This window comes from Mauremys mutica, chromosome 2, assembly GCF_020497125.1.
Source record: "Mauremys mutica isolate MM-2020 ecotype Southern chromosome 2, ASM2049712v1, whole genome shotgun sequence".
NCBI lineage: Eukaryota > Metazoa > Chordata > Testudines > Geoemydidae > Mauremys > Mauremys mutica.
The window spans coordinates 70,999,738-71,023,558 of NC_059073.1; the positions used below are offsets into that span (position 1 = coordinate 70,999,738).

The 23,821-nt window shown below is 39.8% G+C and overlaps 1 protein-coding gene across 2 annotated transcripts in view; it reads right to left on the minus strand.

Moving 5' to 3' along the window:
* Window positions 1-523: 523 nt before the first annotated feature.
* The window catches only part of LOC123364442 (lipoxygenase homology domain-containing protein 1-like), a 97,678-nt gene continuing 74,380 nt past the window's right edge, over window positions 524-23,821 (minus strand). For both annotated transcript variants that reach the window (XM_045006590.1, XM_045006589.1), the window contains 11 exons: window positions 19,769-19,967; window positions 18,153-18,212; window positions 17,661-17,839; window positions 16,496-16,718; window positions 12,249-12,403; window positions 12,027-12,102; window positions 10,373-10,451; window positions 9,876-10,164; window positions 7,777-7,855; window positions 4,200-4,275; window positions 524-2,148 (listed from right to left, as the gene is read on the minus strand). In XM_045006590.1, the coding sequence (XP_044862525.1) occupies window positions 2,094-2,148; window positions 4,200-4,275; window positions 7,777-7,855; window positions 9,876-10,164; window positions 10,373-10,451; window positions 12,027-12,102; window positions 12,249-12,403; window positions 16,496-16,718; window positions 17,661-17,839; window positions 18,153-18,212; window positions 19,769-19,967 (1,470 nt within the window). In that variant the 3' untranslated portion in view covers window positions 524-2,093. The remainder of the gene's footprint in view (window positions 2,149-4,199; window positions 4,276-7,776; window positions 7,856-9,875; window positions 10,165-10,372; window positions 10,452-12,026; window positions 12,103-12,248; window positions 12,404-16,495; window positions 16,719-17,660; window positions 17,840-18,152; window positions 18,213-19,768; window positions 19,968-23,821) is intronic.

Genomic DNA, 23,821 nt, shown 5'->3' on the forward strand with positions numbered 1-23,821 from the left:
TGAAAGACATAATAATGAAACAAATCACATAGTAGATCACAACAAAGTGATTCAGTGTAATGAATACTGATACTAAGTAGCTGAACTGTGCACTCTGGGGATACAGTTTTAAATCCATTCCAGCATGCATACTAGCAATTCAAGCACAAAAAGGATTTTTGAGGAGATAAATTGACCCTGTTTTCTTGCTATATCAGATCACATCCTACAGATCTTTTGCATGATGATCTAACAAGGTATATAAAAACAGAATTCAGCTTGCAGTACCCATGAGGTGTTTTTGTTTTTTTTGTTTTAATCAAAATAGCCTCTGAGGTTTCATTTCCCATGAACCTATCATCCAACATACCTTATTTGAAAGAATGACATGAGAAAATAAACACAGGACTTTTAAAAAATGAAAACATGCAAATACTTCACCAGAATACATGAAAAATAAATTTAATACCTACATTTATGACAAATTCATATGATCACTGAAAGCATACAGTCTACTGGTGCTCTGAAGGAGAGATAGGCCCATGCTATAAAATTCAGATATAAAAACAGATTTTAAACCCCGCAATGGATCTGTCCACACTGCACCTGGGATCATGATTCCTAGCTCAGCTAGACAGACATGCACTAGCTCTGCTGGAGCTAGCGTGCTAAAAATAGCAGCATAGGTGAGGGTAGCATGGACTAGCCGCCTGAGCACAAATCCACCCGCATACTCAGGTGGCTAGCCTGAGACACTGCCTGTGCTACCATGGACTACACTTCTATTTTTAGTGTGCTAGTGTAACATCGACAGACTCTGGTCATCAGCAGGCGGGATCAAGCTAGGGACCTCTGGAGCTTAGTGCATGAGCTAAAAGCCAACTGGCTATTAACTACGGCTGTAGGGCAAACTCATTAATCTCTTTCTCTCTCTTTCTCTAAGTGGTCTCAGTGCCACCAGATGGGACAGACCACCAAACCCAGGAGGTGTGTGGGTTACACTAGTTCAAGCAGAGCTAGAATGTCTGTCTACACATGCTGGGAAGTGCGCTCTCAGCTGCAGTGTAGACATACCCAAAGTTTAGGAGTGTTTAGATCCAGGATTTGGGGTTAACCTTCAAAAAGGAAGTGGCACCTTGCAACATTCACATCTAGAACTGGGTTTGTATTCTGATCAAGGAGTGTTCAATTCATGATTTTGTTTTACGCCCATCTCTTCTATGAACACTAGAAGCACCAACACTGGTAAAGTCAAAATAAACAGATAGTGAGTTCATAAATAACAACATATTCAGCCATAAATGCATTATTTATTATTATTATTATTTTGAGCTTGTTGCAATTCAGAACTGTGGGAAAGAGAAGGTGTTAAGATTTTTCTTTGACATTAGTTAAAAACCAGAAAGAGGATGTAATGACTATTACTACCGTAATGGCAGCTGATGGAAATTCTCTTGTAGGTTTCTCAGTAGGTAGAGCCTTGGGATCTAAAGGTTCCTGTATCAGTATTCTTCAAAAGATTATGCATCAAATGTCAATGGGAGGCCTGCACACACAGGGAGAACTAAATAATGGGTGTGAATTGTTCAGTGAAGATAGAGCCAAGAGGACAATTTTTTCCATGGGTTAGTTTTGTGGAGGTGCAGTAATGGGACACAAAATGCATGGTGGTATAAAAGAGGTGTATGTTTTGTTTAAAAAGTGATCCTGAGAAAATATAAATTTTAATAAATATTGATCCTGAAACAGATTTTATGCAAGTATTAACTATGATGAACACACTTACACAAATCACCAAACAGAAATTGTTTTCCTAAATGCTACTACATATACCCCATCCTGTGAATGCACATATCAAATTCCGAAAACCATGGTATAGCTCTAAATTTCTGAATTATTTACAGTTCAATTGTGCAAAACTGTTAAGAATTCCTAGTAGGATTGCAATGTGTTGTTCACATTAGACCTGTTTACTCTCCACTGATGTTTTTAAATCTATTGTTTTGACAGTTCTCCATAATAATTACAGTACCTTCATCATTATAAAATACAAATAAATCAAATCAGCATGAATCTGAAGAAGCAGCATATTCACTATGAATCGTAGAAAACAATTATGCATAAAGCTGCACTACAGTGCGTCCATCATTTTCATCCTCAGCAAGCCACCTTGAAGGAAAAATATAAAAACCCATAATTGGTACATTAAGTACAGTATATCTGAAATCCAACAAATAGACAAGGAATAAGGCCCTGCTTCTGCTCCTTCTGATTTCAATGAGAAATTTGCCATTGACTTTAACAGGAGCAGAAGTGAGCTAAAAGAAAAAGGCACTATATAGATAAGTTACAAATAGATGATTTCACTGAGTGGCACATCTGAGTGGGGGAGGGATAGCTCAGTGGTTTGAGCATTGGCCTGCTAAACCCAGCGTTGTGAGTTCAATCTTTGAGGGGGCCACTTAGGGATCTGGGGCAAAAATTGGTCCTGCTAGTGAAGGCAGGGGGCTGGACTTGATGACCTTTCAAGGTCCCTTCCAGTTCTAGGAGATTGGTATATCTCCAATTATTACCTTTATCTTAGTCATTTTAGATTAAGAAAAAATATTTTAACAGATTATTGTATATATCATATCATATTCCTAGGGCTAAGAATGCTACTATTTTAATCTGATGCCTCTTTATTGGCCCAGAGACACCCTTGCCCCCTGATTTTCACAGTAGCCCAGTTCTTCTCCAATAAAAACCAGTGGAAGCTTTGCCACTGACTTCAGTGGAAACAGGACTGGATCCAAAGTTAAAATATATAGAGGAAATACTTTATAGGTAGCAATTTTTGTCTTCAAAAAGCTTTAAAAATAACGAAGACTTTCAACCCTTCTGTGAAGTATGTTGGATAGGCTAGATTCTCTTGGGTTATCTGGCCCCTTTGTTGCTCTGGTATAGCGAAGGGGTTGGAATTCCCTCGGGGCAAAAAGGGGTGTTCCCAGCTGTTGTAAAGCCAATTAATCACCAGTTACTCCTGCAGCTGTGTCAGGGAGTAGAATGGGGTTTGGCCAGTGTGCTATTAAGCTCCTTCTACTATTGGCTGGTGTTATGGCCCCTGGGAGTCATAGACCTGATTTTGCTGTAAAATGTCGGGGCCAAGGCCAACCTCAGAATCAGGACACTACAATCATCCCAGTAGACGACGGACACAGGTCAGAATCTGGTCCTATACCTATATACATAATCCATCCATGTTTCTTTAGTACACCCATCACCATGGAATCTTATTTTACATAAGGAATAACTGGAAAAGAGAGAGTAAGGCCAACCTTTTTACAAGTCTCCACTAATTTTGGATGCTCAATTTGAGACACCTAGGACTTTTTCACAAATACTGTGAACTCACAACTCCAGCCGAAGTCAATCGGAATTACAGGTGCTCAACACTAGAGGTCTGAAGCTAAATATCCAAAAGACCAAGACATCTAAAATCACAGGATATTTTGAATTTTTTGGCCGTAGTGACTTATCCAAGTTGACAGAAGGATTTAGAGTCAGGATTGGAATCAGACTTTCTTGGCTCCCAAACCTGTTTTTGGAACACTAGACTATGACCCTCTCTCTAAAAGCAGGACACTTGTGCAATTTTTATACTTCTTTGTTCTGAGGATACATTAAAATTATATTTTACATCTAGAAATGGAGAAACACATAAACATAAATCTTTACTAGTGTTTGTTTCTATTGTTTAATTTGAAGCTCTATAAAAAATGCTGAGAATTCAGTGTATTGCAGGGAATATCACACTAAAGGTATCGTTCAGTTATAAATTTCAATTCTGAGAAACAAGTGTATTGCTTCAATTTATCTGACGAATATTTATGAAGAGCTGTAAATTATCAGTATGTTCATTAATAGTTAAGATTTAGGATGGGTTTCTGCTTGTACAGTATGAATCTTAACCAATCCTCTCACTGTTTTTTCAGATAAACCCCTAAATTAGTGTTATGATTCTCTTTGCATACCACTTGCATGAAAAAGCCTTCCTTTTGGCTTTAACCTTGCATAGCTAAATAAATCTCATGGCCCCTCTTCCAAACGGATAAATAAACACTGAAACTGAACATTTTTAAAAAAGCAATTGTGGAAATACAAAGTACAGTTTGCAGTATATGTTATTAAGAAAACAGCATTCCAAATAATGAAGACATTTAAAGTATTGGCTTACAGACCTGCTGCAGTTGAAGCAATACACTTCATTTGTAGATGAATCTGTGATTTCCACTTTTTCCAGAAACCAGCCACTTGCTATAGAAGGAAAAAAGAGAGCAAGTAGACATTTAATATAACTCAAATGCAAACAAAGTATAGAAAAAAAGTTTAATTTTCCAGTCCTTCAGTGATTCAGCACTATCACATGTATCCAATATAAATAACAAAACTGAAACACAGATAATCCAAGTTATTACCAACTCTTCTTCATTTTTAAAGAACATTCCTTTGACGGTTTTGACAGAAAATAAAAAGGTAAGCTTTGATTACATCTCAAATTATTTTTTTCATCATTGAAAGGAGCAGTTAGTAAGTTAAATGAAGCAGAGTGCACAGCCATATGGCACAAATTCTTGAAATTAGATTTTGCTGGGTTTTTTTTCCAGTGTGAAATGTTATCTAAGAACATACTACATGGCTAATGTGTTTTGATCTACATTAGCTGCCAAAGTAATAAAAAAAACGGAGAGAATTTGTAAGTAGAAACAATCCTTAAGGAAATACAATGCTTTTAATAAAGCAATGGGAAAACAAGTCTTTTTGGCTGATATTTTTTATTTTTAATAAATTTATTTAGATTTGTGCAAACTAACTGGCAAATATGAATGTTTCTTATATCAACATGTTTTTAGGACCAATTCAGAAAATCATCCTGTTCAGGAGAACACTCAAAGATGTGTATACACTTTAAGCATGTGTATAAATTCCACTGAAGTCAATGGAACTTCAATGGAGGCCTATGAGCAACAGAAGGAGATTAGGGAGTTCATGATCTTCAGAGGTGAAGAACTCTACACATTAGACATAAGAACAGCCATACTGGGTCAGACCAAAGGTCCATCCAGCCCAGTATCCTGTCTGCTGACAGTGGCCAATGCCAGGTTCCTCCGAGGGAGTGAACCTAACAGGTAATGATCAAGTGATCTCTGTCCTGCCAGAATTTGAACAAACATCTTTCAAGTTTTCATTATGGAAGTTTTCATCTTTAAACAAACTGGTGCCATTTGGGAATGTTTTGCCAAATGGAGAAATATCTGTGGTCCTGCTCCACAGTTGATTTATGCCACAGCACTCCTTGTTGCATTTAATATTACAGTGTGAACACTGCTTTTACTGTGGTGAATATACCACTACTGTCTTGGTGTTTGTTCTTTAGAAGTTGGGTTTGACTGTAGAAGTATTTCATGTATACACTTGGAAGCCAAATAGAAAAAATACTATCATTTGTTGAAATTGTATATGGGTGCCTCTGTGCATAATTTGTGTTTTGGAAATAAGATACAATATTATAATCCTTTAATCTGATTTGCAGAACCATGGACAAAGTATAAAAGAGGACAAAAAAATCCTTTACAAAATATTTTGCCGAATCTCACCTATTTGCATAAAAAGGTCAAAGCTTGCCAAAGTTTCTTATTGCTCATGAATGGTTATTAACTGATAACTATGTAGAACCTAGGATATAAGGATGCCCACATTCTCAGTCTCCAGTTCCCAAGAGTCACTTATAGAGATAGTGAAGTACTTTTGGTACTCTTCTAATTAAATCTTCTGAATTGTTTCATATATCACAGACACTACTCATAAGATATGACATTTAATGGAAATCTCTGACTCATTGTGCACATTAGTGATTATTTAAAATCTCTCTCTCTCTCACACACACACACACACACACACACCTTAACAAACACAAAGGAAGGCATTGCCGCTGTCCTGAAGAGTTTACAGTCTAGGTTTTTACTGTTATCCAGGGAACTCCAACTGACTTCAATGAGAGTTCCATGCTTGGGGGGCTTGTTGAGTCAGGGCCTATATTAGACAACATCAACAAATGTAAGACAGGACACCGTGTGGCATTTATGTTAAAGGAGGGCATGGGGTTGCAGAAAATGTGTAGCAGAAAGCAAGTGTTCTCTTTGGGGTGGAAATAGTCTTTTTGTTCTGTGTTTGTACAGCACCTAGCACAATGGGGTCCTGGGCCAGGTCTAGGGCTCCTAGACACTATGGTAATATATGTAATAATAATAATCATCATAAGTGTTGCTTGAAGAGAGTTTTAGGGAGAGATTTGAAGGACAAAGTGAGGGAGTTAGATGGGATGACAACACAGCGACTGTTCAGTGCATAGGGGTCAGCACTGTCAAATGTGGCGTAAAGAGCAAGGAGACAGAGAGGAAAGATAGTCTTGTTGTGGAGGTGCTGGATTGGGATTCAGAAGACCTGGATTCAATTCCTGGCTCTGCCATGGACTTCTGTGTGAATTTCCCAGGACCTTAGCTCCCCATCTGTATAATGAGGATAACAATCCTTCCTTTCCTTTGCCAGACTTGTCTATTTAGACTAAATTATTTAGGAAAGGAATAATTTCTTACTATATGTGTGTGTTCAGCACCTAGCACAATAGTAGCCCAAGTTCTGCTGGAGTCTTTAAGCTCCACTGTAACACTATTATTAATAATATTAAATAAAAAGGAGCATTAAGATGAAAGGTTGAGGGAGAGAATAAACAGCAGGAGGGGGAGTAATGGGATTTTATTTATTATTGATATTTTAATAAATACATTTCAAATTAGCCATCAGCCCACTCTGATGAACAATCACTGCAAAGTTTCCAGGTCATACAGCTTTCAAAAGATAATGATACAGTGTTGTGTGGGTTATGACTGAGAGTTAGCAAAAAATTGTCCAACCTTGGAGTCAGCAGGACTTGCCATCATCACAGATTTGTCCACTGCTTCCTAGTTATGATAAACTTGTGACCTCTTCTAATGGCCCATGTGGTCAAAAAATGTGAATTTTATTTGGCTTTTTAATTAAAGCATTGGGATCAATATCAATTGATTTTTGTAACATCAGATAGGGGAGTTTTAGCTGAGTGATCTGACCAGAATATCTCAGTACAGATTTCTTAGATTTAAGCTATAGGTTGTTCTCTGATTCCAATTTTATATTTCTAGTGTACTTTTTTTTTTTTTAACTAGGACTATTAACTAAAGCAATATAAGTTCAAGACATTATATCCTGGGAGTATTACTTCTTTTGGTTTGTTAAATTTTGGTCTTATGCAATACTAATGTTGCATCGTTAAGTATGTCTTTCTCTGGTGCAACACATTGTCTTCAATTCAATCTTCTAAACAAACCAATTCTTACATTTTCTCTATCTAATTTTTTAGATAATGCACCAAAATATAAAAATGTTTTAATCTAGTCTTCACTTTTGGGGCTCAATCCTGCAGTATTTAGTAGGAGGTTTGGGTGAATAATGACTGCAGGATCAGACCTTGAGAGATGTAGAAGTATGCCAATGTGATAGGTTTCTTTTATAAACATGGGCTAGATCCTCAGCTGGTGTAAATCAGTGTAACTCCATTGTCTTGAATGGAGTCACTGTTGCTTTATGGATTTACACCAGCTAAGAGTCAAGCTCTATATCAGTTGCAATGAGTTTACAGGCATTTTCAAATGTCAAGCAGATCCTTAAAAATCTATATTCTGCTTACAAACATATTTACAACATAGAGAGAGTACTTACCAAATCCTTTCCCATCATGGCCAATTTCAATTGAACGCAGTCTTCCTAAACTCTTTGTCTTAATCCTGAATATGTCAGACTTCAAAATTGAAAAAGAGGCAGCTATTAAAATGTAATAAGTCAAAGTCTGGAAAGTAGCACGCTTGCCTAGCTCAGTTTTGAGACCATTCAAATGTAACCGAATGGAAGAAAACTAGATGGCTGACAATATAAATGCATTACTACTACTAATGTAGGTCTTTTGGTATAGGCTTTGTGTTGCTAGTTTTCCTTCAGTTTAACATGAAAGATGTACTACTCAAGTTATATTTGAATGATTCTTACCCTTTTATTGGTTTCCACACACAAGAGAGATGTTTCTGCTTGGTACATTATGAATTGTCAACCAGATAAAGTAATAATACCTTTTATTATTTTTGGTTTATGATACACAAACATGCCTCTGAGAATATAAAGATAAGTGATTTTTATTCTGTTTACTGTCAGACCTCTTAAATGCTCCACATTTTGGTTAAAAATATGGGATTGGTTTCATATATCATAGGAAGGAGAAACAGCAACTTTTTTCATTAAGGCATTTCTCCGAGAAATCAAAAGGCAACCATGGCACGCATCTTCAGGGAATGCGGTTGGATTGCTCCAAGGTTTTCCATCGATCTGATCCCATGTCCCAGTGGACCATGACAGCTGGTGAATGTTACTAAATCTGCAGGTGCAACCAGATTCTCTCTCTCTTTGCTCCTTCTGCCTGCAGCAACAACTTTTCCCACCTCCACTAACCCTCTGCCCATGGAGGCTGCTATATGGGTGAAGATCCACCAGAAGACATTGGCAGGCAGAATGGCCAGAGCTACTCAGGACAACTTAAGTGAAGAAGGTTTGGGATGGCTGGGAGTTCAGCTACAGAGTATAAGATAATGATTTAGGAATGGAGAGTAAAAAACACCCAGACTAGACTTAGTCATCACCTGTCAAGAGTCATTAAGGAGAAAATCTGAGGAGGGAAGATATTTTATTTCCTGTTTCATAAGAAGCTCCAAGGCCAGGTATGATCAGCAGGACACTACCAAACAGTTCAAGGTAGCCTGTCTGGTGGACAACTGGATCTATGCTTATGCAGTATTTGCCAATGTAATGTGTTAAAAAAAGGTGGTGGGGGGAGAGAGGGAATAATATTTTATTCATGTATTTGGTCATGATTCAGATACTTTGTGGCTATGACATGATATGGATTTTCAGCCTACTGTAGCCAAGCATCTGACAATGGCCTGGAGTAGGAGGACATCAGACTCTGACCGGAATGCATGCTGTCCTTTTATCTGGTTATGTGGCTGCACAATATTTGTGGCTGACAGGACTCTTTACAGTGCCAGGTTCCATGACAAATTTGAACGCTGGAATTTAGTAGGGTAGTATACTTCCACCCAGCATGCAAATGCAAGTATGAGTGTTCCAGGTTTGCACGTGATGCCTGTAGAAAAGTGGGTTCATTCAGATGCCACAGCAATGGCCCTAAGAAACAGAAAGGCCCCAGAGGCACTTAGGACTTGTCTACACTACTGCACGGGGTCAATCTAAGATACCATGTTTTCACTGCAGTAAGTCAACAGCTGATGCTCTCCCGTTGACTCCGCTTGCGCTTCTCGTCCTGGTGGATTACCGGAGTTGATGGGAGAGCGCTCGGTGGTTGATTTATTGTGTCTATACTAGATGTGATAATCAACCCCTGCTGGATCGATCACTGCCTGCTGATCTGGTGGGTAGTGTAGACATGCCCTTAGAGTCACTAGAAGTAAGAGATTCTCCACTTCTATTAGAATAGAAGTCCTGGAATAGCTACTGTATCACATTATCATTATGGTGAGAAGGTTAAAATGTAGGATTTTGTTTGTTTTGGTGGTTTGATGAGATTTTTCTGGAGACTTTATCAAGGGTTTAAGATACAATTTCTAGCCAAACACTTAAAAATGGCTGGAGTCATGTCTCATGTAGTGACTTGGAGAACAACAGGAGGCTGCAGTTCCTTAAAAGTCCTGACCATGAATGACCTGTCCAATCTGGAGACAAACACATCACATAACAGACTCTGCAGTGCTTACCTTTCCTCTTTCAAAAGGATCTTGATGTTCCAGTGGTTTAGTGAGCTGAACTAATTCAGATGAGTCCTCATCCCCAAATAAAATTACATGCACGTTGGCATCAGTTCCTGCTCCCTTCTTGTCACCAGTATATACTTTAATTATGTATTCTACCAGACTTTCCAGGGGGCTTTTTTCCTTATTTAAAGTGTGATCTATTTCATTTTTTAGTTTAACACCTTCCCTGCTAACAAAAGATACTGGGATCTCTCTCCTTATTTCAGGTTCATGGGCATCCAGAGAGAACACTCTGCAAGGCAAAACCATACACAATAATGTGAAACTGTAGTATATTTTAAGTTAGGAAAACATGAATTTCCATCTGAGTGCTAACGAGAGAATCTAGCATGGATATTTTTGCTAAATACCCAGCAATTAACATACTATGTAACAAAAGTCGCTTTTGATCAATTGCCTGATTTATGTTTTTAAGATTAGCTTAAAAAGACCAAGCTTACTCATTCACTTCAAATATGTAGACAGGTTCTTGTTTTAGTGCTTCCTTCAAATGTAAAGTTTTAACATCCAGTTTGCAGTCTACAAACAGAAACAAAATAAAATTAAGATACTCAATTGTACAGCCAGAATTTATGTGGAATCTGGCAATGATATAGTTATAGCATTCTTATTATACTAAAAATATAACTTCTTAGTCAATCAAAATACAATTAAACTGCCTGCGTCACAAGTTTTGCACTATTATAGCTTCTCCTATTGAAATGGTCTAATTGCAGGATTTCCATTCTAAACGTCAACTTCCAAGTTTAGGGCAAGATTGTTCTCTGATCCTAGGCAGATTTGCAAAGGCATCAGGCCCTCCCCACCCCCGGGATGGGCTATGCAGGTCTGACTCTGAGCATGACTGGGTGGTGGTGTGGGGGAGCAGAAGCTGTGTATCTGATACTCTCCCTGCAGGTAGTGGTTGAGGAGAGCTCCCCGTACAACAGCTAGAGGTATTGGCCAGACAGGAAGAGTGAAATGAGCTGCATCCCCAGAAAGGATGTTGCAACTTACTTCCCACTCAGCACAAAAGGGGAGAAGAGGAAGGATTGAACCTTGAGTCACAATTCCTTCCCAGGGCTCCTGCTGTGACACTGCAGCTACATAATTCCCATTATTCAGGCTTAGTTTATTGGCTCTATTTTGCTTTTAATGATTAAAATATATTTTCCTCCCTTTGCCCTAGTTTGGTAAACTAGGAATCCCAACAGTTTTAATGATCTTAATAAGGCCACTAAGCACTTAGTCCAAGGATGATTTTATAAATGTAGTCCAAGGAAGATGATAAACTTGAGGGACCAATTTGACCACCCTTACTCATGGCAGTTATTACTTTACTACATGAGTAGTCCCTCTGAAATCAATGATAATACTACAAACCAGTAAGGGTGGCAGAATCTGGTCATACTTAAGCTTGACACTGCCTCTCTGAAGTGTGTATTACAACACACATTTAACTGATGAGAGATTTCAAGCCTTTTGTGCAAGATCACAGTGAGTCAATGGCTGTCAGGAACAAAACCCAAGAGTCCCCACAGTCAGTTTACTGCTTAACTTCTAGACAGTCTGACTCCTTGACAATGAAAAATAAATTATACAGACAATTATGAAAAATAAAGTCTCCTGCTTTACCCCAGAATCTTGCATTGCCAGACAGTATTTTCAGACATGCTTGGAAAAACCTTGTTTCTCTCGTTTTGCCTGCTACTCTTTGGCACAGTTTTAGTGATTTAGAAGTCAGTCAGTCATATGAATGCAACAACTTCTATTATTGAGATGGAATGCAAAACCAAAAAGTAGTTCGCTGCATTAGTAATCATGAATAATACCTTGCTCTCACATTGCATCTTTTCTTTTCTTGGGGAAGGAAATAGTTTACTTCCTTGATGCAATCAACTATGTGGTCTTTAGTTCTTTGGATTTTAGCTAGTCAAGACCTAGATCTTTGCCATGTCAGATTAGAACCTAACAAAAGCCAGAAGAAATCACTATGGACCTGATCTCACAGTGTGTGCACAGTAACCCATTACCTTCAATAGGAGTTTTGCCTGTGCAAGGTCTGCAGGACCAGGCTCATTGGATATCAGATGTATCTAGCAAAAAGTAACTTACTTGTTTTGCTGCTGATGGACAGGACAACTTTATGCAGTTCTCCCAGGTCAACAGCGTCCATTTGAGCTGTAAATGACTGCAAAGAAACATTATCCTATGATACAATTGTAAGATATATTCAATTCACTATATTATATAGGAAGAAAAGAAACAAAGATTACAAATAGAATATAAATTAATGAACTTAAGGGGAAATTTTCAATAACTTTGAAATGAAAATACCTCTTTGTCCTCTCCTTGCTGGGGATTCTGCAATGGCCAGCCAAGGATTCTGTCTCCTGTATCACCATTGATTCCACACACACACACAGTCACAAGTACTACATTCCTCTTGTTCAAAACATTGCTGGAAAACACTGTTACATGATATGTAATCACTGCAAGATCAAAAGGAGAGACATTATGTCACTACCACAAAACAACTTTCCATAGGTATTTAACATTGCAGCAACATACAGTATGCTGACATAAGACAATTCAAAAATTGATAGAGATAACAAAAAAGCGAAGCAATCAAACTGTTTCCAGCTTTCTTCTTGATGTTATTCTGCAACTCCCTTTGGCAAACATTAGCAATTGTCATAAACTCACAAATGAATGGTCTGCAACTTTTGGTTAAAACAATAGACACGTGAGTTTAATTTGCCTTTTAACGTGATTAAGGACAGCACCCACACTCTGGAATGAATAAATAGATCCTTTTTACCTGGGAAATACATAATGGGTAAGAAAAAGTCAATGATATTCAGGCTCCTAAGTCACTTAGGTGCTTTTGAAATTTTTACTGACTGTGTTCTGGGACTTGGCTATAGTTAGTATGGACAGGACCTGAGTACATTTTAAACTGTTTGAAGTTTATGGACCAGATTCTCGACTAGTGTAAATTAACAAAGATCCATTGACATCAAAGTGGCTATGTCAAGTCACACCGGCTGAGGATCTGGCCCTATCCATTTACATCTTCTGAACAGAACTAAATTATATTAAAGTACTGGATATTCAACTCCCTTCAACTTTCAGTCACACTGTTTGCTGCTGCTCCTGCACTACTGGAGAAGCAGATGCATCTTGTTCTTCCAAAAGGCTTTTGTAGGTGTAGCTCAGATTCATCAACCCCCGTCAGCCTGCTGGCACAGAGTGGCCACCTACATCCTTTGAAAGGTGGATAAGACAGGAGGCTATCCAGGTTCAGGTTGACCAGCAAGCACGCAGCTTCCTCTGACAGCCTCTATGTCTAGTGAACTGTAAAACATGCAGGGTTCATTATATGAACCAAACTTTGCACAGGTAACACCGATCTAGCCTCACACCTGGTATACAGGGGTCATCTTTAGTGGTGAGGAAGTAGCTCTTGTTCCATGCCTAATGGATAGCAGCATCGCCTCAGAAGAATATATCAGTGGTGTAGGATTTCATAATCCCATTTTATAACATGTATCCCTTTTAACAATAAAACATATAATTTAAACAATTTGAAATAACTGTAATAGCTTCAAAGTGCGGTTTAGCTGATGCTATACTTATGGTTCCAGAATAGCCATTTATCCTCATTAATTATTATATTCAAAACAGTATTAATGTGATTAATTAATTAATTAGCAATGTGACAATTAGCCACTTTGGGGATTGGTCACCTTGGGTGCAGGAATACCTGTGTACTTTCCCATCTCACCCACAGACCAAAGTGGTGGGAGGAGCACAGTTGGGTCTAAAATGGAAATCAAGAGTTGATGATAACTATGGAGCTGTCCAACCATAAAATCTGTTATACTGGCAGGAAGGAAGAGAGAGCAAGAGACACAAAGAACATATGCAATAGGGAGGGGAGGAGCATGAGCAGAAAACAGCCTTCCAAGGGGAGCAGTGTAAGCAAAAAACCTAACTGGCTTCAAGACTGAGCTTGATACATTTATGGAGGGGATGGTATGATGAGACTGCCTACGATGGCATATAGCCGATCTGTGACTGCTAGTAGCAAATATCCCCAATGGCTGGTGATGGGACACTAGATGGGGAGGGCTCTGAGTCACTATAGAGAATTCTTGCCTGGTGTCTGGCTGTTGGGTCTTGCCCACGTGCTCAGGGTCCAACTGGCTGCCACATTTGGGGTCGGGAAGGAGTTTTCCCTTGGGTCAGATTGTCAGAGACCCTGGCGTTATTTTTGCCTTTCTATGGAGCATAGGTCACTTGCAGTTTTAAACTAGTGTAAATGGTGGATTCTCTGTAACTTGAAGTCTTTAAATCATGATTTGAAGATACCAATACCTCAGTCAGAGGTCAGACTAGATGATCATGATGGTCCCTTCTGGCCTTAAAGTTTATGAGTCTATGATTTAAAAATATGACAGAGATGCAGGGCTGTTTTGCACAATAAATTCTGTATAACGTTGTGCATCAAGGATCACTTTGAACTCCACATGTGCTACCTGCTGTGGAGCTGTTTAAAGCACTCTTGGACATAAAAAGGGAAAGACTTGGGGAGAAATGTGCTTCTTGCTATACTAGCTCTCTGCTTCATTGTGATTACAAAATATATTTACAAATCCCTCCTTGCAGATTTATGAGGCATATGCAGAAACAGATAAATACAAATGAGATGCAGTTCTTACCTGGAGAGTTATCAAATAATATGTTCTCAAAAGAGAGTAGTAAATATTATATACACACATAGAATATACACTATTTTATATAATAGCAATAATACTACCCTTTGTGGCACATCAGAAGAGCTCAAAGTGCTTTACAAAGGAGGTTAGTATCTTTATGTTACAGATGGGGAAACCGAGGCACTGAGCAGTGACATGAGTTGCCCAGGGTCACCCAGCACACCAGAGGCAGAGCTGGGAACAGAACCAAAGTCTCCAAGTGCTCTCTACTCATAATTCCACACTGCCTGACTGTGTGTGTGTATATATATATATACACACTTGTGTGTTTTAGCGATCAGTCTCCTCCATGAAGTACACCTGAGTGCCTAGATATTTTTAATAACCATTTGGATTCTGTGTATAAAAGGTGAAAACAATTGACCTTATTCTGAATTCCTGCAGAGAGCTCTGAGAAGTACGAAGTTTGATTCCAAATTATGACATTTAAGCGTTTAGTGCTAGCCAAAGCATTCAAGAAAAAGAACAGATGATCATACTGAGATTACTCACTTAAAGTTAGGCATGTCTCTGAGCACCTTGCTGAATCATGGGCATAAGGGTGAATAAGGTCAATGGAAGAACTAGTATTGAGTTTAATAGGGCTTTGGATCAGGTCCTTAGTGAGCAGACTCGGGGTCTACACTTAAATGAATGGATGCTCTTTTGAGTAGGAACGAAATACAAACTGATTAATATTAAATAAAAAATTATTTGGCCTGTTTGTTTTGCCAAGGGTATATTCTGATAAATACTAAATCTGAGGAAGAGCTCTGTGTAGCTCAAAAGGTTGTATCTTCTACCAAGAGAAGTTAGTTCAATAAAAGATACTACGTCACCTACCTGTGTCTCTGGGACCAACATGGCTACAACAACATGGCTATCCTGGGACCAACATGGCTACTACAACACTGCAAACATTTGATTTCGTGTCATTTGGGACTGTACAGGTACTTACTATCTCACTTGTAAAAATATGAAAGGGTGGAAAGACTGTTTCAGATTAAAAGATCCATTCTGCTTTGCTAAAACAAAGATGGTGTCCATAAGACAAATTTTGAGCTAATTTTTAACAAGCATAATTATTTGGACTGTACAGACATAAGAAAAATAAAATCACTTGTTAGAAGGTGAGCTATAATAAGTAGTGTTGTTAGCACCAGCAGCAGCAGAACAAACAGAATAGAAACAAACATTTCCTAATGCTGTTCTATATGACTCATAATGTTCATAGGCAATACATAAAAATATATTTCCACTGCACACTTTATGGTACAGATAGGGTGACCAGACGTCCCGATAAAATCAGGACTGCCCCGATTTTGAGGAGTTTGTCCCGCATCCCGACCACAGTACGGTAGGGACGCCATTTGTCCCGATATTTTGTTTCCTGGTCTTCAGCGGCAATTCAGCGAAGAGTCCTTCAGTCGTGGATGGTCTTCGGCAGTGTTTCGATGGTGAGTGCTTCTGTCTTTGGCAGCAAGGTTTATTACCCGCTGCCGAAATACCGCCGAAGACCGTCCGCGACTGAAGGACTCTCTGACGAATTGCCACCGAACTCCTGGACGAGTGTAAAAAAAAAAAGGCCCCCCCCTGCAGCAGTCTCAATATTTTGCCCTTAACATCTGATCACCCTAGGTACAGAAATTAAGAGAAGTTAATAATGTTTTCCCTAATACATATATTTTGAATTCTGATCTAGATTTTATTAAATGTTAAATGAAGACAATAAAATATCCTACTTTGATAAAGATTTCAGTTGTATTATTAGAACTTGTTAACCTTCTGGACCATTCTACATCTTTAATATAGATTTATACCTACCAGAAAGTGCTGTTTTTAATGGCCACTCTACAGGGAGCTCAATCCATCTGTCTCCATTAAGAGAAGAAGAAAGTGTTTTATTTATAGAGAGACTAAAGGTATCCAGGGTTGCTGTGTTCTGCATTTTAAAGTGATGAAGAGACAACTGGGATGTGTTATTTCCCAAACTCTGAAGCCCAAATCTCACTTTATAAAGCATCCCTAAGTCAGATGGGAAATGTACCTAGGGAGTAACAAAAAAAAAGTTAACATCCAGAATGATTAAAAAAAAAAAAAGAGTGGGATTTTCAAAAGTGCTCAGCATTGGCTTAATTCTGCTCCCACTGAAGTCAATGGCAAAACCCACATTAAGTTCAGAGGCAGCAGAGATCAGACAACAGCGAGAGCTTTCCAAAATCCCATATTTACCCTTTAGTGGTAGGGTAACCATACATCCTGTTTTGGCCAGGACAGTCCCCTTTTTAAGCCCTGTCCTGACTTTTTTGGCAAAGCGGACAAATGCCCACTTTTGTCAGAAAAATGGGGTGCGGAGGAACATGCGGTGGGGCGGGGGGTGAGTGGAGATGCCAGTCCCATGCTGGGGGGAGGTTGGGCTGGAGGTGGGGGGAGGAAGGGTTCCAGTGCACCAGCAGGGTTAGAGTGACCAGTGCCAGCCTCAAGCAGGGGGCCAGCAGGGTTAGAGTTACCAGTGGCAGCTGGGGGGCGCCTTTGGTGAGCAGCTGGGGCCAGCCACATGGGTGGGGGGCTTGGGGCCGGCCCTGCACAGTGTCCTGTTTTCCCTTTGGGAAATACGGTCACCCTATTTAGTGGTGTTCCTTATATGCTAATAAGAAATCAGTGAAGACTCAAATTGAAATTACATACTGTACTGTCTATTAAATGTAAATGTTTAATGTTCATACAAATTGCTTGGATATGCATAATTAATTTTGAGTAATTGTTGACAAAGAATATGCTTTATAACCATGAGCTCTGAGAGTATAAAAAAAACACAAATTAATTATGGTATTCAAGTTAAAGGTCCAATTCTGCTCTTCTTGAATACCCAAAGGGATGCCAAATTGTTATGAAGGTGGGATATTACAGTCCCTATTTGCTGATCTCTATATAAAAGCAAATTCAGAAGAGATGCTAAAAAGGTAGGGAAATGTATATATATTTTTACATCAGATGTTACTTGATCCTCAGCTTGATGGCGCACTTTGTTTGCCATGGAAATTGGGTTTGACTTGCCATTGCTTCCATAAAAAACCATGACCAAGTTAGAAATATTCTTCACTGACTTTTCAAATTCTTCTGTTGTTTCTTCACAGAGTTTTGTGAAATAAATTCTCCATGTGCCTTCTGAACAAATGAAATAAGGAATGTGATGAAGGAAAGACAGATTATAAATATGTTTTTTCTTTTATATGTTCACCAAGATAGCCAAAATAAAATTTATAACAGGTTCATTTATTTTAATTTTAATTGGGTATCAAAATTATTTAGCTGTACTTTGACCAACTAATATGCAGGTATATTTTTATTTCTTAATATTACATAGAGGATAACACTGCCAGTACTGGTAAACATAATTATAAGTTTGTGATGAAAAAGCTCCCATATAATCATTTTTAAACTGGTGAATACAATATTAGGTCTAGGGCATCAGATCTACCTGATTTCATTTGCTGTTTTTTTAACGGCAAGACAGCTGTGTTCCTCCTCTCCTGAATTTCTATTTGAAAGAAGATTGAAAACCAAATTAATGCTTTTGTAAAACAGTGTCTAAATTATAATGAATGTCTGTATTCATCTATGGTGAAGCAGTTGACTGAGCACTGTATCAGTGAGATTAAAGATTTGACTAGGAAGAGTACAATGAGATTTTCTACTCCAGCTTCTTTTATACACTGTTTTGTATAATGAACTGGGCCCAAAACAAACACAATATTATGAAATGGTTGTGATCCAGATAAAATATTTTTTTCATTTTAAAATCATTTATACTTTGTTTATACAAATTCTGCTACCAGGGATTTGGGTGTGTCTGCACATATCAGATATTTTTAAGTTGATCTAACAGACTAATTCTGCTCCCACTGATATCAACTCTCATTAAGATCCATGGGAATGGACTGGACCAGAAGTCATAATTAGAGATAAAGGCCTGAACCAAAGTTCACTAAAGTCAATGGAAAGCCTCCTACTGACGTCAATAGGCTTTGGATCAGGTTATAATTGCATCAAATATTTTCTTCTATGAAACCAAGGAAAGACATTTGTGTTCCTATAGAAGTTCAACAATATCCATTCTTTGACTCCATTTATAATATTATGTGATTTTGAAGATACTAATTTACTCCTTATATATTTTTCCAAGAATGTTTCAATTTTTTTTTCAGAGCAAAGTTCAAGCAGCTCATATATTATTGGCTTTTATAAAGATAACATTTTGTTTCCTTATATTTCGGAAGGCTGGAGGATTAGGGATGATGACACAAAGGAAATATATTGTAACAGTACTCTGTTTGGCTACAACACATTAATAATAGCCTTTGGGCCAAATTCTGCTATGGCCAATGCAGCTATGGTGAGCAGTCACGCCCTGTTGTGGCTTCTGCTACAGTACTACTGTCAGCGAGGACAAAATATTTCATGGTAGACTAAGGGACCATTTATGGAGTGTACTTTACTACTTTTCTGAACCAGAGCATAATATGACTGAACCTGTCTCTGGCTAGAGATTGCTGTTGACTGCAGCATATATGCTGGCTAGACACACCTCCAACATATCATATTCTATATCATGAGAATGTGCTGTATGTTAGACAGCCATCTTGAATACTATGGAGACATTCTCCTCCACTACTTGAATGCAGTGGGGCAAACTATCTAAACCGATCCTTCTTGCTTGGCAAAACAGCAGAGGGCAGGATTTAAACATCATGGGAATGTAGGCAGCCACCTTTAAAAACATTATCCTGTCATAAGGGACAAAATAAAAGTGGTACTTGGGGAGACAGCAAGATACATAGAGTGGGCCAGATTTTGTTCTCATTTGCCTCAATATAAATCTGGACCAACAGAGGAGAAACTAGCGCCCTGTAAAATACTGGATTATCAAACAGTACTAAAACTGAACAGTTTCAGAGATTGTAGTTTCTACTTAATTACAATGAGATACTAAAGTATCTGATACTATAGCTTGTTATGGAAACAGAAAATGTAGCTGCATTTGGCAGTTTTGAATTAGTTTCTTAGTAAATAATATATTTCTAAAATAATATTTACCTGTTGCTTTTAGAGTTACTGAGGCAGATTTTTTCCCATCTTTTAGCCATGTTTGAGCCATAAACAGTGTCTTTGTCCCAGCAAATGTTGGCTCGTGCACAATCATCTTCTCCAGCTGCCAGTCAGAGCCTTTTCCTTTATCTACAACCAGCTCCTGCAGAGACCCAACATCTACTGCTTCCACCCGGAAAACATCCACCTGAAATAGGCAAAGTCAACAAATAAACGAGTATGGAACCAGAACCGCCAATGTGAAATACAGTGAAACAGAACAGTGAGCCAGGTGAAAATGAGAGGAGGCTGAGGCACAGCATTTTCAGGATAATTCATTAAAATACAAACAGAATCAGAGATGACAGGGCTTTAAAAAGCCAAACTCGTGCAAGGAGCAAGAGCCGCACATGTATTTTCTCTAATCTACTGCTAAAACACCTCCGCTTTTCCAGGCACATCATTTGGATGCCTAATATCCCTTACGGGTAAGATTTTCTCCTCAAACCTCTAACAATGTTTTCTAGAGGTGCAATTTAAAAAAAAATGTTTAGCTGTGGGCAAAACGCACCCCAAGATTCACACTGTGGAGAAGAAAAGGTAGGGCTGGGGGATAGGAGTAGTGGAAATAAAGGCCTTTGGGGTGGGGTTATCTTCCCCAGGAAGGAAAGTTTATTCAGCTTGTAGTAACTGGAGTTCTTTGAGATGTATTGCTCCTATCTGTGGTGCACTATTAGCTTGTGCATAAGCTTCATGTGACCAGGACTGAAGAATTTTTCTTAGTAGTGTGCATTTGATCCACATATGCACCCCCACTCTCCTTGTGCTCACACCAAGGGTGTAAAGGGGGCTGCCAGACCTCCACCATTTCAGTTCCTTTTTCTCCACTAGGCCACACTAAGGGAACCGAGGCAGTGGGAAAGGAGGATAGGTAGTGCACTAGACATAGGGATAATACATCTCAAACAACTTTACTTACTACAAAAAGTGCAACCTTTCCTTCTTCTTCAAGTGCTCATCCCCATGTGTAGTGCACTTCAAATGATTCACAAGCAGCGTCCATCCTGAGAAGTGGGGTGCCTGGAATTCTATATCACTACAGATTGCAGAACTGCCCTGCCCAGGGAGGCATAAAAGGCATCTGCATGTACCAGTGCATAGCATCTGGTGAAGGTGTGCACGAAGCCTCAGGCTGCTGCTCTGCAGAGGTTAACAATAGGTACATCCTTAAAGCGGACTCCTGAGGCTGCCTGGGCTCTCGTTGAGTGTGCCCTCACATTACCCCACCAGGGACATTGTTCAGCTTGTAGCAGAGAACAAGGAGAACAGCCCGAGATTCACTGACAGCATCTGGGAGGAAACGGTTTCTCCCTTCATCCTCTCTGTGAATGAGATGAGTGTATGTCACTTCTGAAATTACTTTGTAGGAAGAAGGCAAGGGCCCTACACATATCCAAGGAGTGGCACATCACCTCCTTCCTATTAGCCTGTGGTTTCAGATAGAACACAGGTAAGTGGGTGCTTTAGTTGAGGTGCAAGTCCGACACTACATTAAGGATGAACTTTGGGTGCAGCCTCATGGATGCTTTATCCTTGTGGAAGATCCTGGGAGGCAGGGTGTCTGCCATGAGCAACCCTATTCCTCTACCCTTCTGGCCAATATGATTGTGACCAGGAATGCCTTCATAGAAAGGTGCTGCAGTGAGCAGTTCAAACAGCCTCCCGCCACCTCCATCAGAGTTGACAAAATCAAGTCCCAGGCAGGTGTAGGCTTCACCACTGGAAGGAAGATTCTAACTAGTCCCTTCAGGAACCAGAATGTGACTGGATGTGAGAACATAGAGTAGGTGCCTACCAGCAAATGAAATGCACTGATAGACATCAGGGGAACCCAGAGGGAGCTGAGAGGCAGCCCCTCTCACTTCAGGGATAATAGGTCATCCAGCTTGTTTGGCACCCCAACCACAAAAGGGGGAATTCCCTGTTGATCACACCAGATCTCAAATCTCTTCCACTTTGCAAAGTAGCACCTCCTGGTAGAGTCCATCCTGCTGTTGTTCAGTACGCCCTATACATCTGCTGAGCCAGCCATCACTAGGGTTGACATTCATCCAAATATCATGACCTCAGGCAAAGTGTGAACAGATTGCGGTGGTGAATCTGCAACTCATCCTGAGTCAAGAGATCTCATACCAGGGGAAGACAAAGAGGGAGCCAGGCTGACAGTTGTAACAATGCGGAGTACCAGAACTGATGGGCCCAATCTGGTGTTGTGAAAATCACCTGTACTTTGTCTTATCTGACTGTCCTTAATACCCTTGATAACAGAGGGATCAGGAGAAAAGTCTAGCTCAGGCTTCTGACCATCATATGAGGAAAGCATCACCCAGAGATCCTGGCTGCAACCCTCTTTGGAGCAGAACTTGTGTTTTTTGTTCACATCGGACAAAAACAAATCTGTGGTTGGGTGACCCCCACAACCAAAATTTTCATGTAGAGTTGGGCCATGCCTCTCCCTTTCATGCTCTCTGGAGAAGTGTCTGCTGAGGGAGTCCATCTTGGTGTTTTGATCCCCTGGCAGATGGATGGTGGTCAGGATAATTTGCAAAGCTATGTACCAGTTCCAGAGAGTAATGATCTCTGTGCACAGCTGTGAGGAAATGTGCCCCTCCTTGCTTGTTAATGTATTAAAGACAACTGTCATGTTGTCTTATAACACCTGGATTGAATAGCCTTGAATGCAAGGGAAAAATTGTTCACAGATCACACTGACTGCACTCAACTCCAACATGTTGATATGGAGTATTGACTCACAAGGAGACCATGTCCCTTGGGCCACCTGCCCCCTCCATGTGGGCCCCCCAACCAATTTCCAGGCTGGTCCTTCCCAGTACCGGACAGTCCCGATCTGGAGTGTGAGGTCCTCCCCTACTGGATACGAGATGGGAACTTCTGCCTCTTCTTGGAGGATGTAGACAAGAAACTTTTCCTCTAGTGTCTTCCACATCTGCCCTGACTCTGCTGATCTGAGTTTCTTGGAGCCGATGGGAAAGGATGAGGGGTATGGAGGCCCTGAAACCAGCTGGAGGCGCACCTGAAGGCACACTCCCACTTTATTCAGGCTGATGAACTGGGGAGTTTCCCTAGTCAGAGTCCAGCCCCACTCTCATGAACTTCTCCATGAGGAATCTTCTGAGCTAAAACTCTCTCAACTGCTTGGTCCTCCTCACAAATGATCTGCTGATATTGCACCTGGAAGGGACATAGTCTTACCCAGGCAGTACAAATAGGCCTCATGATCATCCATTACCATGAAGGGCTTCTGACAGTCCACACAGCTTTTGAAGCCAGGCATCATTGGCATGCTTTTCTTGCTGCCAGTGGAGAACATAGGGCAGGAGGGATGGGGACTGCTCTCCTACCCAAGGGGGGGAGGGCAAAATGAGGAACCAAACCTTAACAATCTGCCCCAATAAATTAGACCAAAGTAACTACAACTAACTACATTTTAACTATTTACAGAGAAAGGGCAAAGAAGCTACTACAAATACTGAGTGTCTGTTCCAGACCACGAGAGGTGAGAAGGACCTGAAATGGTGGTGGTCCAGCAGCCCTCCTATAAATCCTTGGTGTGGAGCACAAGGAGAGCAGTGGCCCATGGGTGCACCACATGGTCACTGCTAAGAAAAATTCTCTGGTTCTGGGCATATGGATCGCATGCACAACCTGAAGTGCACTACACACAGAGACAAGCACTTGAAGAAGAATAAATGTACCAAACAGCCACACTTATAGACTTTCTCTACAGAAACTGTGCAAGAGGAGTGGGAGTTGGTGAGCTCATCGTCACTGGATGATGATTTCTTGGCCAACACATATTCAGAAGGCTGTTGATTCTGAGGGAATTATTCATAAACTCAGAGCCAAGTGAACCTTGGTGTCCCCTACTATGCTTTGTTAATTAAGAGAGGCATATAACAAATTTCATTTGGCAAATGACTCACTTCCCTCATTACTTTCAAACCTTTGTTTATGGGACAAGACTGAATTTATAAAATATAT